Source organism: Lynx rufus, unplaced genomic scaffold (genome assembly GCF_022079265.1).
Source record: "Lynx rufus isolate CCGP_SWC_20201006 ecotype Redwood Valley unplaced genomic scaffold, mLynRuf1.p SCAF_10, whole genome shotgun sequence".
NCBI lineage: Eukaryota > Metazoa > Chordata > Mammalia > Carnivora > Felidae > Lynx > Lynx rufus.
The window spans coordinates 67,201,863-67,221,377 of NW_025814824.1; the positions used below are offsets into that span (position 1 = coordinate 67,201,863).

General features: G+C 35.5%; 1 protein-coding gene across 2 annotated transcripts in view; it reads left to right on the forward strand.

Annotated features, from left to right (window-relative positions):
- The window catches only part of TMEM38B (transmembrane protein 38B), a 54,371-nt gene extending 36,308 nt beyond the window's left edge, over nt 1-18,063 (forward strand). For both annotated transcript variants that reach the window (XM_047067412.1, XM_047067418.1), the window contains one exon: nt 16,096-18,063. In XM_047067412.1, coding sequence (XP_046923368.1) covers nt 16,096-16,308 — 213 coding nt within the window. In that variant the 3' untranslated portion in view covers nt 16,309-18,063. The remainder of the gene's footprint in view (nt 1-16,095) is intronic.
- The last annotated feature ends 1,452 nt before the right edge of the window (nt 18,064-19,515 follow it).

Consider the following 19,515-nt stretch of genomic DNA (forward strand, 5'->3'; position numbering starts at 1 on the left):
GGCTAGTCTAGAATCAGTTCTTATGTCATAGTCAAGAAGAAAGTTCCTCTCTTCTTTTTTGATCAGTCTTGTCAGAGGTTTTTGTATGTTATCCTTTTCTGAGGACCAACTTTTTGGTTTTGTTGTTCCTCACAACACATTGTTTTACATTGCTGTGTCTCATATCACATGTTTTTGTGTATATTATTGTCATCCAATTTACATTCCTCTTAACTTACACTACAGTTTCTTATTTGACAAGCGTGTTTTAAAATTTCAAACGTTAAAAAAATCTTTAAAAATTTTTTCTTTAACAGCATTTTAGACAGTGTGTGTGGTATTCTATGGTGTTTGTTGAGACTTCATTTCTCTACTAGTATTGATGAGATTTTATAATTATTTGTATGTATGAAAAGTAAATATATTCTTTATTTTGGAGGTGTAAGGAGTCTACATATATCTACACATATGCTTATGATGTTTCTTAAATTTTTTTTTTTAATGTTTATTTATTTTTGAGACAGAGAGAGACAGAGCATGAATGGGGGAGGGTCAGAGAGAGAGGGAGACACAGAATCTGAAGCAGGCTCCAGGCTCTGAGCTGTCAGCACAGAGCCCGACGTAGGGCTCGAACTCACGGACTGTGAGATCATGACCTGAGCCGAAGTCGGACACTTAACCGGCTGAGCCGCCCAGGTGCCCCTATGATGTTTCAAATATAGTATATAGTTACTAATTTTTCCATGTCTGGTCTATTAATTTTTTTCCTTTTTGAGAGCATTATGTTAACTTTCTTCCTCTTTCTCTTGTCTCTTTCCCCCGCTCTTTTAAAAAAATGTTTATGTATTTTTGAGAGAGAAAGCATGAGAGTGCAACGTGAACAGTGGAGGGACAGAGAGAGAGAATCCAAAGCAGGCTCCAGACTGTCAGCAGAGAGCCTGATGCGGGGCTTGATCTCACAGAGTGTGAGATCATGACATAAGCAGAAATCACAAGTCAGTCGGTTGCTTAATCTACTGAGCCACCCAGGCACCCCATCTTTCCCTCCCTCTTATCTTTGTTTTCTTTCTTCCTGTTTCCAGAACGCAAGCAAGCTGAACATTCAGTGATGTTCAGTTCTTGTATGATCCCAGTTTCATTCAAGAAGGACTCTGTTCTCCTTTTCCAGCTCTCACAAGTCCTTTGTGATTGTTAAAATCCAAGTCTCAGACGAAAGAAATATGCGCCAACTAAGACTGTTAGTATAGGGCAAAGCACATGGACTTTGGAGTAAGAATTTGAAATCTAGGCTTCACAGTTTTAAGCACATCATTTATCTTTCTTTAACTAGAGTTACACATATCTTAAGGGATATATGGCTTTTGTTTGGCACTAGCATACAAAGTCACATTATAAATGTGAAGCATTATGTACCAGTAGTTGATTTCAGTGTTAATGATTATAAACATTTTAAAGTTAAACAGGAATATATTATGGAATAGAATTCAAAATACACTTTTTTTAAAAGATAAAATAAAATATGACATTTTATATTTGGCATGTCTTCATTTGAGGTTCTGCTAAGTTCACTTTCTTCCATCAGAGATGATTTGAGAAAAGTTTGAGAAGCATGGATTATCTTTTGGCTCCTCAGGTTAAGGAGTTATCATGAAATAGTGTTATTGTGAAATGAAGCACAGGGAGACTTGAGTGGTTAAGAGGGATTAAAACTGAAAGGAGTTTGTTGGATTTTGAAATGGAGAGGTATTTGGTGACCTTGGTAAAAGCAGTTTCAGTGGACTGGAAGAGAATAGAAAAATGATTGTAATAGACTGAGGTGAATAAGAGAAATTGAAGACAAAGCATATAAACTATTTTAAAGGGATTTAGAGGGAGTATAAATAGAAACAGCCCAGGAGAGCAGTTTGGCAGTATCTGACAAAGTTGAAGAATCATATATCTTGTGACTTGTTAATTCCATTTCTAGGTATAACCTCTGTCAGTCTCCCAATATGTGGTACAGAGACCAACTTCATCAGTATCTCTTTTAAAAAATGTTTTAGTGAAGTAGCATTTTTTTTTTTTTTTTAAGATCCCTCCAATACCCAGGCCACCAACTTACTCTTTCATGTAAATACTCTGATTTCTCATCTTTATTATATGTGGTCTTTTATTCAGGGCCTCAGATCTGAAAAAATTGGGCTAAAGGATCTTATACAGAAAGTTAATCTGACAGTACATTTTCCAGAAATACAGAGAATAACTTCAAAGGGCTGTGAAGTTTGCAAAACACTTAAGAACAAGCTCTTTAAAAATTTTTAAAAAGTTTTTCATATAATAAAATATACTCATTCTAACATTATGTTTTGATGAGTTTTGACAAACTTATGTACCTGCATAATTATCACAATCAAGATATGGAACATTTCCATTACTTCAAAAAGGTCCTTGTGCACTACTCCAGTAAATCCCAACTACTGATTATAGCTACAGGGTACCACTTACCTACTTTCAGTCACTATAGATTAATCTTTTTTCAAGTTTCATATAAATGGAATGATATAGTATGTATATTTTGTGCCTAGCTTCTTTTGTTCAGCATAATGTTTTTGAGATTTACCTATGCTGTTGCATATTCCTTTTTATTGCTAAGTAGCATTATACACCCCAGTTGGTTTATCCAGTTATCTGTTGATGGATTTTGAATTGTTTCTAGTTTTTATTATTTGAGTAAGGTTTTTATGAATAAAGTTGCTATGAAACATGTACTTCATGTGAACATGTATTTTCATTTTTCTTGGATAAATAACTGGGAGTGGAATTGCTGGGTTATATGGAAAGCATATGTTTAACTTAAAAAAAAAAAAACTGGCACACTGTTTTCCAAAATGTTTGTACCCATCATCATTGCTACCCAGCAGTGTATGAGAGTTCCACTTGTCCTACATCCTTGCTAATATATGTTATTGTCAGTCTTTAGCCATTTTATATGCATATGGTGGTATCTCATTGTAGGGTTTTTCATTGTTTTGTTTTGTTTTGTTTTTTTTTGTATTTCTCTGATAGCTAGAGATTTGAGCATCTTTTCATGTGCTTACTGGTCATTTTTTTTTTCCCGTGATTTTATTTTATTTTATTTTATTTTATTTTATTTTATTTTATTTTATTTTATTTTATTTTATTTTATTTTATTTTATTTTTTAATTTACATCTAAATTAGTTAACATATAGTGCAACAATGATTTCAGGAGTAGATTCCTTAGTGCCCCTTACCCACTTAGCCCATCTCCCCTCCCATGACCCCTCCCATAACCCTCAGTTTGTTCTCCATATTTATGAGTCTCTTCTGTTTTGCCTCCCTCCTTGTTTTTATATTATTTTTGTTTCCCTTCCCTTATATTTATCTGTTTTGTCTCTTAAAGTCCTCATATAAGTAGAGTCATATGATTTTTATCTTTCTCTAATTTCACTTATCATAATACCCTCCAGTTCCATTCACGTAGTTGCAAATGGCAAGATCTCATTCTTTTTGATTGCTGAGTAATACTCCATTGTATATATATACCACATCTTTATCCGTTCATCCATTGATGGACATTTGGGCTTTTTCCATACTCTGGCTATTGTTGATGCTTACTGGTCATTTCTGTCATCAGTGTTCAAATCTTTGCCCATTTGTGAAAATTGTTTTTCTTATTATTGACTTGTAACAGTTCTCAGTATGTTCAGATACCAATTCTTTATGAGATATCTGAATTGCAAATATTTTTCTCCTAGTTTGTGGCTTTCTTTTTTTTCCTTAATATTGTCTCTAGAAGAGTTGAAGTTTTTAGTTTTGATGAAATTCAGTTATCACGTTGTCCTTTAATGGTGTTGCTTTTAGCATCCTATGTAAGCAGTTCTTCCATACACCAGGGTTGTGAAGATTTTTTTACCTGTATTTTCTTCTTATAGTTTTTGCCTTTATATTTAGGTATCTGATCCATTTTAAATTAAGTTTATGATTGATACGAGGTAAGGGTCAGTTTTATTTTTTCCACATGAAGATGAATTTGTTCTAATACTATTTGCTGACAAGACTGTCCTTTCCCTTGTTGAATTATATTGGCATCTTTATTGACTATCAGTTGCTATTATATTTGTGGGTCTATTTCTGGACTATATTCTGTTCCATTGATTGTTTGTTCTGGCTCTGTGAAGAATGCTCATGATATTTTCATAGGGATTGGATTAAATGTGTTGATTGCTTCGGGTAATATAGACTTCTTTTTTTAATGTTTATTTATTTTTGAGAGAGAGAGAGAGTGTGAGCTGGGGACGAGGCAGAGAGAGGGAGACACAGAATCCAAAGCAGGTTCCAGGCTCTGAGCAGTCACCACAGAGCCCAATGTGGAGCTTGAACTCAGAGCTGCGAGATCATGACCTGAGTCGAAGTCAGACGCTTAACTGACTGAGCCACCCAGGCGCCCCTGGGTAATATAGACATTTTTAATAATGTTTGTTTTTCTAATCCATGAGCATGGAATGCTTTTTCCATTTCTTTGTGTCCTCTTCAGTATCTTTCTCAAGTTTTCTTGGTTTTCAGAGTATAGATCTTTTACCAATTTAGCTAAATTTATTCCTAGATATCTTCTTGTTTTTGGTACAATTGCAAATGGGATTGATTCCTTGATTTCTTTTTCTGCTGCTTCATTATTCGTATATAGAAATGCAACAGATTTCTGCATGTTGATTTTATATTCTGCAGCTTTGCTGAATTCATATATTGGTTCTAGCATTTAAATTTTTTTTTAATGTTTTAATTTATTTTGAGAGAGAGAGCAAGCGAGAGTGTGATCAGGAGAGGGGCAGAGAGAGAGATAATCCCAAGCAGACTCTGTGTGTCAGCGCAGAGTCCAGTGTGGGGCTCAAACCCAAATCTGTGAGATCATGGCCTGAGCTGAAATCAACAGTCATATGCCCAACTAACTACCCAGTTCCCCAGTTCTAATAATTTTTTGGTGGAGTCTTTTGGGTTTTCTACATAGAGTATCATGTCACCTGCAAATAATGAAAGTTTGGCTTCTTCCTTGCTGATTTGTATGCTCTTTCTTTCTTTTTCTTGTCTGATTACTGGGGCTAAGACTTCCAGTACTATGTTTAATAGAAATGGTGGGAGTGAATATCTTTGTCTTGTTCCTGAGCATAGGGGAAAGGCTCTCTATTTTTCCCCCTTGAGGATGATATTAGCTATGGGTCTTTTGTATATGGCTTTTATGATGTTGAGGTTTGTTCTTTCTGTACCTACTTTGTTGAGAGTTTTTATCAAGAATGGATGCTGTATTTTATCAAATGCTCTTTTGCATCTATTGGCGAGATCATTTGGTTCTTATCCTTTCTTTTATATTAATGTGGTGTATCATGTTGATTGATTTGTGAATATTGAACCAGCCCTGCAGCCCAGGAATAAATCCCACTTGGTTAGTGTGAATAATTCTTTTCAGGTACTGTTGAATTCGATTTGCTAGTATCTTGTGGAGATGTTTGTATCTAGGTTCATCCAGGATATATATTGGCCTGTAATTCTCCTTTTTAGTGGGGTTTTTGTCTGATTTTGGAATCAAGGTAATGCCAACTTTGTAGAATGAGTTTGGAAGTTTTCCTTCCATTTCTATTTTTTGGAACAGTTTGAGAAAAATAAGGATTAACTCTTCTTTAAATGTCTGGTAGAATTCCCCTGCGAAGTCATCTGGCCCAGGACTAGTGTTTGTTGGGAAATTTTTAGTTATTGATTCAATTTCTTTTCTGCTTATGGGTCTGTTCAAATTTTTTATTTCTTCCTGTTTAAATTTTGGTAGTTTGTGAGTTCCTAGGAATTTGTCCACTTCTTCCAGATTGCCCAATTGGCTGGCACATAAATTTTCATAGTATTCTCTTATAATTTATATTTCTGTGGTGTTGGTTGTGATCTATCCTCTTTCATTCATGATTTTATCTATTTGGGTCCTTTCTCTTTTCTAAGTCTTGCTAGGGGTTTATCAATGGTGTTTATTCTTTCAAAGAACCAGCTCTTAGTTTCGTTGATCTGTTCTACTGTTTTTTGTTTGTTTTTACAAATTTGTGCTGTAATCTTTACTGTTTCCTTTTCTTCTGATAGTTTTAGGCTTTATTTGTTGTTCCTTTTCTAACTCCTTTAGGTATAAGATTAGGTTGTGTATTTGGGACCTTTCTTGCTTCTTGAGAGAGGCCTGAATTGCAATATACTTTCCTCTTAGGACTGCCTTTGCTGTATCCCAAAGGGTTTGGACTGTCATGTGTTCATTTTCATTGGCTTCCATGTATTTTTTTGTTTCTACTTTAATTTCCTGGTTAATCCATTCATTCTTTAGTAGGATGTTCTTTAACCTCGATGTATTTGTAGGCTTTCCAAATTTTTTCTTGCGGTTGATTTCAAGTTCCATGCGATCTTTATGGTATGGTGTGATCACGATCTTTATGTACTTGTTGAAGGCCGATTTGTGACCCATTATGTGATCTACTCTGGAGAATGTTCCATGTGCACTCGAGAAGAATGTGTATTCTGCTGCTTTAGGATGAAATGTTCTGATTATATCTGTTAAGTCCATCTGGTCCAGTGTGTCATTCAAAGCCATTGTTTCCTTGTTGATTTTCTGCTTAGATGATCTGTCCATTGTTGTAAGTGGGGTGTTAAAGTCCCTTACTATTATGGTATTATTATCAATGAGTTTCTTTGTTTGTGATGAATTGATTTATATATTTTGGTGCCTCCAGGTTGGGGCCATAAATAATCACAATTGATAGATCTTCTTGATGGATAGACCCCTTAATTATGATCGAATGCCCTTCTTCATCTCTTGTTACAGTCTTTGTTTTAAAGTGTAGTGTGTCTGATATAAGTATGGCTACTCCAGCTTTCTTTTGACATCCATTAGCGTAATAGATTGTTCTCCATCCCCTGACTTTCAATCTGCAGGTTTCTTTAGGTGTAAAATGAGTCTCTTGTAGGCAGCATATAATTGGAACTTGTTCTTGTTGTTTTTTTATCCATTCTGATGCCCTATGTCTTTTAGTCCATTTACATTCAGAATAATTATTAAGAGATACGAATTTAGTGCCATTGTGTTGCCTGTAGAATTGATGTTTCTGGTGATATTCTCTGGTCCTTTCTAATCTTTGTCGCTTTTGGTCTTTTTGTTTTGTTTTGTTTTTTTCCACTCAAAGAGTCCCCCTTAAAATTTCTTGCTGGACTGGTTTAGTGGTCATGAACTCCTTTAGTTTTTGTTTATCTGGAAACTCTTTATGTCTCCTCCTATCCTGAATGACAGCCTTGCTGGATAAAGAATTCTTGGCTGCATGTTTTTCATATTCAGCATGTTGAAAATATCCTGCTACTCCTTTCTGGCCTGCCAAGTTTCTGTGGACAGATCTGCTGTGAACCTGATCTGCCTTCCCTCATAGGTTAAGGACTTTTTTTCTCCCTTGCTGCTTTCAGGATTCTTTCTTTGTCTGAGTATTTTGTGAATTTGACTATGATATGCTTTGGTGATGGGCAGCTTTTGTTGAATTTAATGGGAGTTCTCTGTGCTGCTTGGATTTTGATACCTGTGTCCTTCCCCAGGTAAGGGCAGTTTTCAGCTATAATTTGCTCACAACCTTCTGCCCCTTTTTCTGTCTCTTCATCTTCTGGGATGCCTATGATATGAATGTTATTCCTCTTTAATAAGTTGCTGAGTTCTTTAAGTCTTGTATTGTGATCTTTGGCCTTTGTATCTTCTTTTCAGCTTCATTATTTTCCATAACTTTATCTTCTGTGTCACTGATTTGCTGCTCTGCTTTGTCCATTTTCGCTGTCATTGGATCCGTTTGAGATCGCATCTTGGTTATAGCATTTTTAATTTTGGCCTGACTAGATTTTGGTTCCTTTATCCCTGCAGAAAGGGATTCTCTGTTGTCTCCTATACTTTTTTCAAACCCAGCTAGCATTCTTGTATTCGTGGTTTTAAATTCTTTTTTTTTTTTTTTAACATTTTTATTTATTTTTGGGACAGAGAGAGACAGAGCATGAACGGGGGAGGGGCAGAGAGAGAGGGAGACACAAAATCGGAAACAGGCTCCAGGCTCCGAGCCATCAGCCCAGAGCCTGACGCGGGGCTCGAACTCACGGACCGCGAGATCATGACCTGGCTGAAGTCGGACGCTTAACCGACTGTGCCACCCATGCGCCCCACGTGGTTTTAAATTCTAGTTTAGACATCTTACTTATATCTGTGTTGATTAAATCACTGGCTGTGATCTCTTGCCTGTTTTTTCTTTTGGATGAGTTTCTCCATCTTGTAATTTGTCCAGAAAACAAAAGAAATACACACAAAGAAACAAACAAAAAAGCTAGATCCTGAGTGTGTTTTGATCTGCTTGTTAAAAGGACGTAGATCCAAAAATAAAATAATATAAAAATAGGTATATATAAAAATAGTAAAAAGTAAAACAAACAAAAAAAAGGAATTGAAAAAATTAGAAAACAAATGAAAAAAAAAAAAAAGAAAGTAAAACAGAAGTTGGATCTAATTTCCCCTAGAGTTGACACTTTTCAATACTATGGTAGTAGACTTGGTGCAAAAGAGTTATTTGTGCTGGTCTTCTGAGGGGGGGAGCCTGCCCCACTGATTCTCAGGCTCACTCCTTTTAGTGGAAAAGAGCCTCAGGGGTTCAGGGGTGCAGGTCTTGGTGTAAGTGTCTCCGGCCTCCTCTGGGTGGCACTGTTTTGCTCCCTGAAGGCTTTCAGCTATGAAGGACAGAATGAATGTGGCCAGCTTCCCCTCCCACTCTTGAATCTGGAACTAAATGTTGACACGCTTCAGGGAAGCCTCACAGAAGAGCAATTAATCACCCCTCTTGTGTCCAAGATTTTTTTAAATTTCAGGTGCATGACTGAGTTTCAAAACTCCAAATTTTAGGGATTCCCTGGGCCGGACCTGTGCTGCTCCTCTGGGGAAGGGTCTCGCCAGGCTTTTGTCTGCCTGGTGAAAAAAGCAGTGGCATGACTGTGCTGCTGTTCAGAGTTCATGTCAAAACAGCAGAAAGCAGCTCCCCAGCTTGCAGCCCTCACTCAGCCTGACTAAGCCCCTTCTCTTATGCCTGGAAAGAGCACAACTTTTTGGTGCGACCACTCTTTCTTGTGACACAAGCGATCCTCAGACCATGCTGTCACTCCTGGGATTCTACCTGCTTCACCACTTGAGCACCCTTAAGCCAGGCACTGCTCCCACCATATCTTCTCTGCTGCTTATAATACTTCGTGATAGCCTCCTTAGGCTATTTCCCTCCCTGGCTGGACCCAGAGCGGTATCTCACCCTGTAAACTCTCTGTACTTCCTACCTTCCAAACAGTGTTCCCCTTTCTACATGTAGTCTTACAGTTTTTTTCATTCAGACCTCCAGTTGATTTCTTTGGTGTTTAGAATGATTAAATATCTAGCGGAGTTCAAGGGATGAGACAGGCTTAGGGTCTCCCTACTTTTCTGCCATCTTAACTCCCCCCCCTCCTCTCTTTCTAAGTCAGCCCTACTAGATGTTTATAAGTTCCATTGATTTGTTTGAAAGACCCAGCCTTTGGGGCGCCTGGCTCAGTCGGTTGAGCGTCCAACTTGAGCTCAAGTCCTGATCTCACGGTTCGTGAATTTGAACCCCACATTGGCTCTGTGCTGACAGCTCAGAGCCTTCTTCAGATTCTGTCTCTCTCTCTCTGCCCCTCCCCTGCTCATGCTCTCTCTCTCTCTCAAAAATAATAAACATTAAAAAAATTTTTTTAAAAAAGATGCAGCTTTTTGTGTCATTGTTTTCTGTTTTGTATTTCACTGATTTCAGGTCTATATTGTGTCCTTCCTTGTACTTACTTTGGGCTTACTTTTTTCTTTTTCTGTAAAGAAAAGGTTGACAAGTTTGACTCTAACATTTTTCAAAAAGTTGCGTGGATGGAAGCACCATGGACAAAATAAAAGTACAGTTGTCAAACTGTGATAAAAGTACTTGCAACATATATTATTGATGGTTTGTATTTGTAATACATAACAACCTCTTAAAAATTAAAGGTTACAGGGTCAAAAACCTGATGGAAAAATTAAAAGGAAGCTGTCAACAGGCAATTCACATGGAATAGATATGAAGATGTCTTTCAAACATATGAAAAAATCGAAGCATTCATAATTTGAGAAATGTTAATTAAAATAATCCTCAGATGCCATTTCTCATGTATGTTCTGTTTACAAGGCTATGGAGAATCAGGCATTCTTTGAATTTTTCATTTTTAGTGTTTTCTGAATATTCCTGCATGTTTGTTTTTCTCCTCAAAATTTTCCCAGCTATTTTTGTGTATGGATATGAACTTTAATAGCAATTTTTCTAATTCCATAAAAAAAAACTTGTTAGTATTTTTTTTAATTGAGATTGTATTAAATTTGTAAATCAACTTAGGGAAGCAGTTATATTATACAGAGAAACAGAGAGGAGTGAAGACAGAGTCAGGAGATTCTTTAATATTTAGAGAAGGAAGATTCAGAATGGGAAACTGTAAAGAAGTTGTGAATGAAGCAAGGGGAAAACTGAGATACAGATTTAGGAAGGATGGACTGGGGAGTTGTGCTGAATGCTCTTGAGAGGTATATTCAGATGGTATATTATTGAAAACATGAATGTGGGACAATATTATTAGGCCCTTTGAGGGATACACATGAGCATATAAACTTTAAATAAGACCCAGACTTTGTCCTTAAGATGTTATGAAGAGACATATGAGACATGTACACTATGCTTTTAAACTTTATGAAGATAGGCACTAAGTTTGTTTTATTTATTGCTGTATCCCTATCAGTGTGTCTAGTGTATGTGGTAGATTTTAAATTTATATTTGTTGACTGATAAATGATCAAGATAAATACAGAGGTCTCTCTGTATTTAATTCCCTCATACTTAATATTGTACTACCAGAAATAATTAATTTACCCAGTTTATTGAAAATGACATTTATAAAATGAAAATCTTGGGGCACCTGGGCGGCTCAGTCAATTAAGTGTCTGACTCTTGATCTCAGCTCAGGTCTTGATCTTCAGGGTCATGGGTTCAAGTCCCACATTGGGCTCTGCACTGGGTGTGAAGCTTACTTAAAGAATTGGAAATCCTAAGATTTTAATTTATTTGGTAGCCTCAGGTTAATGCTGACGAATGAATGAGTGGTATCACCGACGAAGAAAGTATAGATTAACAGAAAACATGGTTGAATATGCCACTTGCCATTGGGAGTTCATTCAGGGGCAAGGAGACTTTCACTGGAAGGTGTCCAAAAGGTTTTGGAGTTGACACATGAGTTGCACTACAAAGGATTGTTTGATCTAGGCAGGTAGAGACAGAAAGAAGTATATTGTAGGTGGAGAGAGATTAATAATGTAGATATTATTTTGCCAGTGTAGATATATTGTATGATAGATTTTTTTTGCCTATGTAGATACATTGTGTAATAGTTTTTCAGTTGCTCCTGAGAGGTAGAAGTTACGTTTATTGGTTGTACTCTCCATTCTAGACACTGTGAAGGATCTAAAGAATATTAAGTGCGGTTTGTGCCCTTAAAGACCTCAGATTTTTTGTTTCTTTATTTCCCTTTTTAAGCAAGAGACCAGGAAGTCAAATGCTATTTAAATTATGTAATACACTTTTTCTGTTAATAGTTTACTAAATAAGGAGACAGTTTTGTATTTTATTTGTAAAAGAATAAAGATTCGTTCCATTTGTCACCATTATATTTGTGTCACCTTGCTGAATCAAGACCTGATAAGAGGCTGAATTCACAGAAGTTTGTCCTTGAACCTCGTAAGTCTATCTCAGCAGTAATTTCTGATGCCAGCAATACTTCTCAGCTGAGTGATGAGTCTACTGGGAGTAGAGATTCTATTAAAGCACTCGACTTTGAAAAATACTATATAGTTCATGTTCTCAGGAAATACTTTAGATCCTGACAGTCTTTTCTTTAAGATTTTGTAAAAAGACATTGCTGTTTTCCTGACAGTGGACCATTGTTTTTATCTGAATTCTTTTATCTTTTATTGGCAGTTCACGAAGTCAAGTTATAACCAAGATAATTTTGCATTATAACTATTTATGCTAAAGAATAATTTAATATAAGGAAGTTCTTCTTATATCTTGTCCAATAATGGCATAAACTTGTAGATTAACATTATATTTAGACTCTCCTTTGTGTATGTTTTCTCTCCAGGTGATCACATTCATATTCATGCCTTTACCTTTTACTTGTATGGTAATGACTTCCAAATCTATATCTCTTACCTAAAAATTTGTGGCCACACCTCCATCACTGCATTTACTCTTTACTGTTCTGTAATTACTGATTTACTCTGTCTCTGACTAGCTTGTCTTTGACTAATCTGTAAGGACTTTAAGGGCAGGGACTATATTCTGACATTTTTCTGGCAACCAGGTTTAATGCACAAGCAGATTATTATAATCCTGTTGATAGTTAGTTTTAGGTTTTGTTAATGCTGTTCTCTTTGGGGTTTGCCCTTCTAGAATGTGACCCTTTTGGAGTCTTAATTTAAGCCTGAGATGTATCCCTAGGCAGTTCCACTTTGGCTGGCTTTGTACTCTAACCTTCAGCTGGCTGCTGAAGTGTCTGCTCAGCTTTTGGCCTTCCAACTGTTGCTCTGCACTAGGTTTTTGAAATCTCTTCCTGTGTTTGCACAGTTTAGGGTAAACTTCTCCAGAGTAAGTTATGCGTGGATCTTTGGGCTTAATGTTTTTCTGGTTCTCTCCTTTTTGAGCTTTCTTTCTCTCAAGTCCTAGGTGCTTTGGCCTTCTCAGACTGCAGGCTCTGTCTCCTTAGCCCATTTGGGACTTCTGTTTGCTATTCTCCTATGCTGTGAATTGACACATTTCATTAAAAGAAAAATGCCAGATTGAATGTGGAGCTCACCTTGTTCAGTTAACTTTCTCTTAGGGATAGCCCCATTAGGTTCTGCCTGATTTGTTGTTCTCCAGTGCCTTTGTATGGTGGTTTTGTGTATTTCTGTTTTTAATACTGATTTTGGTGAGAGACTGAGTCTGATATAAGGCATTTATTTAGTCATGGCTAGCTTGAAGCCTGTGTGCATGCATTATTTAAAAAGTTTGTTATTTTTTTTGTTTCTTTTTATTGAGGTCAAAGTCACATAACAAAATTAGCTATTTCTTAGTATACAATTCTGTGACATTTTGTACATTCACAGTGTTGTGTGTGCATGCATTTTTAATTTATCTAAATGATAGCACACTATAGCTCTTGTTCTAGCTTTCACCTAACAGTTTTTTTAAGAATTTCCCATATTACTTTTCTATTTATTACTTCTAACAATTGCACAGTATGGGTTTCACTTATCCATTCTCCTTGATGGAACCTATTCTGTCTCCTCACTACCTAGACTGTATTGCAGTTAATAAGAATTTTTTTCTTGATTCCATTTTCTTCAAATAAGTGGATTAAGTAGGGGCCTCTTGTGGAGATTTGATTCCATAAATTTCTAATTTGATTCATTATCTTAGATTTGCTGGAAGAATTGTCTCTTGGAAATTCTTGGGCTTTTTGGGATCATTCTAGTCCTTAAAACTCTGTCCCCAGATCCTTTTGTACCAGTCTAATTTTTTGAACAAATCTGAACATCTCTGAACACTGCATTTTGCCAAATAAAGAATTGGTAGCACTTTATATTCTACCTCCTAATGTCTTAGTGCTTTGTGTATAAATATATGTATATGCATATACATATACATATAGAAAGCATTGGATCATTAGAGACTTTCTACAGTCTTTCCTAAGGGTAGTATTCTGCATTTACTAAAAAATCTGTGACTTTAGACAATGATAGAATACAGTGTATTTAGTGATTGAACTCAAAATCTGGGTGTTCCAAACTGCTTTACTGCTTATTAGTTCTGTGACTTCAAGCAAGTTACTGAACCTGTCAGCCATGGTTCACATCTCTGTGCTGAGAGTAATAATGGAGTAATTGTTGGATTACACTTAAAGAGGATAAGATGGGGATACCTGGGTGGCTCAGTTGGTTAAGCATGACTTGGGCTCAGGTCATGATCTCGTGGTTTGTGAGTTCAAGCCCCACTTCGGGTTTGCTGGTGTCAGCTCAGAGCCCACTTCAGATCCTCCGTCATCTTCTCTCTGCCCCTCCCCTGCTTGTGCATATGCTGTCTCTCTCTCTCTCAAAAATAAACATTAAAAAAAATAAAGAAGATGAGATAATATAGAACACTTATTAAAGTTCTGGCACATGTTAAGGGCATAGTAATGACAGCTGTTATTGATTGTTTGGTGTTGACTGTAGATGATATTTTTTCTTCCTATTTCCTTTGAATACTAGATATATTTTTATGGTTGTACTGCTCATTTCCACCCCAAAATATGGTACCTTGTGTTATTGTTAACGAGTTATGTTCTTTTCCTTTGCTTAAGTATAAACTTACAGAGAACAGAGATTTTCTAGAACCTAGCTTAGGTTTTCTTCTCCTAAAGATTAAACAATAACATTTTAGCTCAGAAATAAACCCATGCACATGCGGTCAATTTATTTACTACAAAGGAACCAAGAATATACGATGGGGGAAGGATGGTCTCTTCAATAAATGGTGTTGGGAAAACTGGAGAGCCACATGGAAAAGAATGAAACTGAAATACTGTCTTATACCATACATAAAAATTAACTCAAAATGGATTAAAGACCTGAAACCATAAAACTCCGGGAAGATGAAAACATACTGCTAAGCTCCTTGACATCAGTCTTGGTGATTTTTTTTGGATCTGACACCAAAAGCAAAGACAAAAAAGGCAAAAATAAATAAGTGGAACTACATTAAATTGAAAAAGTGTACATCAAAGAAAACTGTCAGCAAAATGAAAAGGCAACCTACTGAATAGGAGAAAATATTTGCAAATCATGTATCTGATAAGTGGTTAATATCCAAAATACAAAAAGAACTCATACAACTCAATAGCAAAAAGCCAAACAATCCAATTTAAAAATGGACAGTTCTGAATAGACAGACATTTTTCCAGAGAAGACATACAGATGGCCAGCAGGTACATGAAAAGATGCTCAGCATCACTCATCCTCAGGCAATGCAAATCAAAACCACAAGGAGATATCAGAATGTCAGAATGGCTGTTATCCAAAAGACAAGAAATAACAAGTGTTTATGAGGATCTGGAGGACGGGGAACCCTTGTGCACTGTGGGTGGGAATGGAAGTTGGTGCAGCCACTGTGCAAAACAGTTTGGAGGTTCCTCAAAAAATTAAAAATAGAACTACCTTATGAGCTAGTAATTCCACTCTGGATACTTATCTGAAGAAATTGAAATAATTCAAAAAGATATATGCATCCCCATGTTCACTGCAACATTATTTACAATAGCCTGGATAACAGAAACAATGTGTCAGTTGGTGGATGAATAAAGAAGATGTAAAACACACACACATACATACTGGAATATTGCTCAGCCGTAAAAAGAATGAAATCTTGCCATTTGCAACAACATAGTCGCATCCTGAGGGCATTATGCTAAGTGAAAGAAGTTAGAAACAAATAGTACATGATTTTACTTACATGTGAAATCTAAAAAAACAAATGAACAAACAAAACAAAACTCAAATATAAGGAATAGATTGGTGGTTGCCAGGGGCTGGGGGTGGGGGGAGTGAGGGATGAAGGAACTCAAAAACTACAACCTTCTAGTTAACAAAATAAGTCATGGGGATGCAATGTGAAGCATGGTGACTATAGTTAATCATAGTGTATTGCATATTCAAAAGCTGTTAAGAGAGTAAATCGTAAAAGTTTTCATCACACAAAAGCTTTGTAACCATGTATGGTGACCTGTTGTGGTGATCGTTTTGCAATATATACAAATATTGAAACATGTTTTACACCTGAAACTAATGTGTCCATTATACCTCAATAAAAAAATTTTTTAAACAGTAAATAAGAATGTGTTTTTAATCTTTCTCTCTTTTAAAATTTACTTTCTCCTCTCAGTTTTGAGAAACAGAAGACATTTGTGTTTAAATTCAAAATTGAACTTTCTTTTTCCAGATAACCATGATGATTACAGAGACTGCTACTGTGCCTTTTGCTCTCTTTGAGGACGCATTGAGCCGGATGCTGTTTGGTTGGCAGCAGCAGTTCACACCATGTGAAAAGAAAAGTGAAACAAAATCATCTTTTAATGGTACTGGTTCATCGACCTCAAAACCTATAGCTGTTGCTTCAGATACTGTTAAAAAGAAACATACCAAGAAGACTTAGTAAATTTACTGTATGAGCTCTAAAGGCAGAATTTTTTTTCTTACCTGACAGATGGTGATAAATATTTGTATGTAAATGATGTGAAATAAAGTTTATATAAGGAATGGAGGTGACAAAAAGAAAGAACTTCTTTCTATTTCAGGGAGATTGTCTCTTTCTGGATTGTAATTTCTGAGTGTTATGAGTGTATCATGTGAAATTGTTTTTCTAAGTTATATATAAAAGATTCTATTGTGATTATTTTAAAATTTTTATATTGATAAAGGGGGCTTGATTTTTTTTCCTAATGTTAGAAAAAGTAAACTTGCTATGATTGCAAACTAATAAAAATTAAAGCCTTTGTTTTATTTAGGTATTTTCAAACACATTTTTTATTTGAATCTGAGCTTTAGTTCCGCAAAATTAAACTTTTACTTTACGTGATCAGTATAATTCCTAGATATGGAAAACAATTCTTATTTAATTTTGAGCACTGGGAAAAGTAAACCTTCCCTAAATCACTTTATATTATGAATGAAAATAAATGACTAGTTTATATTTCAGGTATAAATACTGCATTTTTAAATGTACATTAAATGGAAAATATTTGAAATTTTATTTAATTTTTTAAAATAGTACTATTTTTCATTGAGAACAGAGTATTGGTATGAGTCTCAATCTGAAGTCTATTTCCTGCCCTTGTTTATAATGTTCCTTTTTTTCAAAAGAAAATTAGGGGTGAAATTTTTAATAAATTACTAAACCCAAGTTTTGTTTTGTAAGTTTCATTTTAGAAAGTTATTTTTTCTCTTTAAAACATTCATTTTGATTGTAGAATAAATCATTCTTGTCAGCATTTTGCATATTCTTAACTTCTTTCTGATCTTAGTTGATCTATGTTGATGGTAGTAGCTTAATGATTCAGCAAAAAGTATTTCAGTTTAAAATTTTTCCCTATGTCTCCTTTCTAGTGGATACTTTTCAGTTTTCTAGGTGAATGTCTCTTACTAGTTTGCATATGTTTAGGTTGTATTTTAATCTACATGTACATACATATATTATTAACTTTATTTTAAATTAAATCTAATTACCCTTATGTGGAAATGTTCAGCTCTAATGAGAATTGTCCTTGGGCATTTGATATTAACCAGCTAACAAAGAAGAACCATAAACTAAAACCTTGTATAATAGTCCACTTGAATGAAGAATGATGTTAAATCAGTCCTTTTTGCCCCCCCCAACAAAAAAGAGAGGAGAAAAGGTACTAACTAAATAATGTTAAACTTTCTTGTTTTATTTTATAGTTTAAAAGTCTAGTTGGAATTTTAAAACACTGTAACTAACATGATTTTTTCTACCAAGACCATGAAACTCCTACCTGCAAAGAGTTAGTATGTATATAAGGCATTTGGGGATGGCATAGAAGTATTCAAATCACACTGAAGTTAGACATTAAAATTTTTTTTTGATAAATATAAGCACGAACAGGGTACTATGCTTTAACTTATTAAATAAATAAATATTTGGGGGGAGGAGGACCTTTGATAGCCTTGGGATGCTAAGAAGTTTATTTTTAATACTGTGTCAGAAAGCATTAAAATATTTGAGTTTTGTAGTATATTTGATACTCTTGTAGTTAAAAACTTTTCAGAATTAACGTGTTACTAATTATTGACTTAGCTTTGAAGTCTGGGTTTAACTGTAGTTGAAATGATAGGAGTATTGTTTTATACTTGTATTAAAGACAATTTATTAAAGTAAGTTATTTAGCACCAATGGAGTATTATATTATTTTTATGTTTTTTTTATATTTTTCTTGAGTTAGTAGTTCAGAACTTCTCTGGCATTTTGACTGATTTCAGTATCTATTGAATGATTACTGTCCAAATGGGATATTGTTGCAAGCTTTATTAATCTAGTCATGCATCCTGTAACCTTCATTTCAAGTTTCTTAGGAAAAAGCTGTACTGGAGAACATGGCTTAGGCTTGAAACCTCCCACTCTGAATCTACTCATGCTGCCTAGAGACTTGACTAGATTTGCAAAGCAGATTGTTTAAACTTCTTTCCTAACGTGTAGCATGAAAGAGGCCTGTGGGCCTGTTTCACACAGCCAGTCATAGGGAGTTAGTGAGAAAGTCAAGACCTAGTAGGTCTTCTTAAGTAAGAGGAGACAAGATGCTGGCAAGAATATGGGCTGACTTAGCTCCGTGGTTTCATCCTTTAGTAAAATGTGGCCAAATTAATATCCAATTCTGATTTATCACATCAGTCACTCTTTGCTGAGGGAGTAAGGGCTGGAGAGGGACCAGGTGTATGGAGTAGATGGATTTCAGTAGAAATTCCAGCTTCCCTCTAGGCAGAGACCAAAAGGTGGAGACGAGAGAAGAGGGGAGAGAGTCCCTCTTTACTGTGTTTATCTATTCCTTTGAGACCAGACACTATTCCATTAAAATCTCCCTCAAAGCACAAGTGGATTGCAGTTGAGTGATATATTGGAAATGGAATAATGTGTTCACTAATGCTCTCTTCCTCTCTACTGCTTTCTTGGAGTTTACATTCCACTGGTGGAGAGACATGAACAAACGAATGTGTTCTTGTGGTACTACAGGTTATGAATAAATACTAAGCAGGATAGAAAGTGAGGGACTTGGGGGTGTTTGTTGAAATAGTATTGCTAGAGAAGACTTCTCTGTTAAAATTGCGTTGTAGCAGAGACCTGAAGAACACATCAGGGAGCAGGCCAGGAAGACATCCAGGTAAGTACCAGGGTCTTTCAGTTTCTGTATATACTTGCGTTAGATTATGTACTTTTTTCCCTGAAGATTATCAAATTTATTTTTCTTAATAAGTACAATTTCACTCTTGTTTTTAACATATATATTTCTTTAATTTGTTTTTGTTTTTACATTTTTTTCCTCTTGAGGTAAAATTTGCACACAATGAAATACACAAATTGTAAGTGTACATTTAAATTGTTTTGACAAATGCATACAACTAGATATCCTATACTATCAAGATACAGAACATTACCAGCACCTTGGGAAGTTCCTTTCCAGTTAGTCTGCACTGCACCCCCCCACACACCCCAAACTGAATAGAATAAATAGAATCAGGTAATATATTCTCTTACATAAGACTTCTTTCATACTCAGCATAATGTTTTTGAAATTCATTCATCTTATGTTGCATTTATCAGTAGTTCATTCCTTCTTAATTGCTTAGTAGC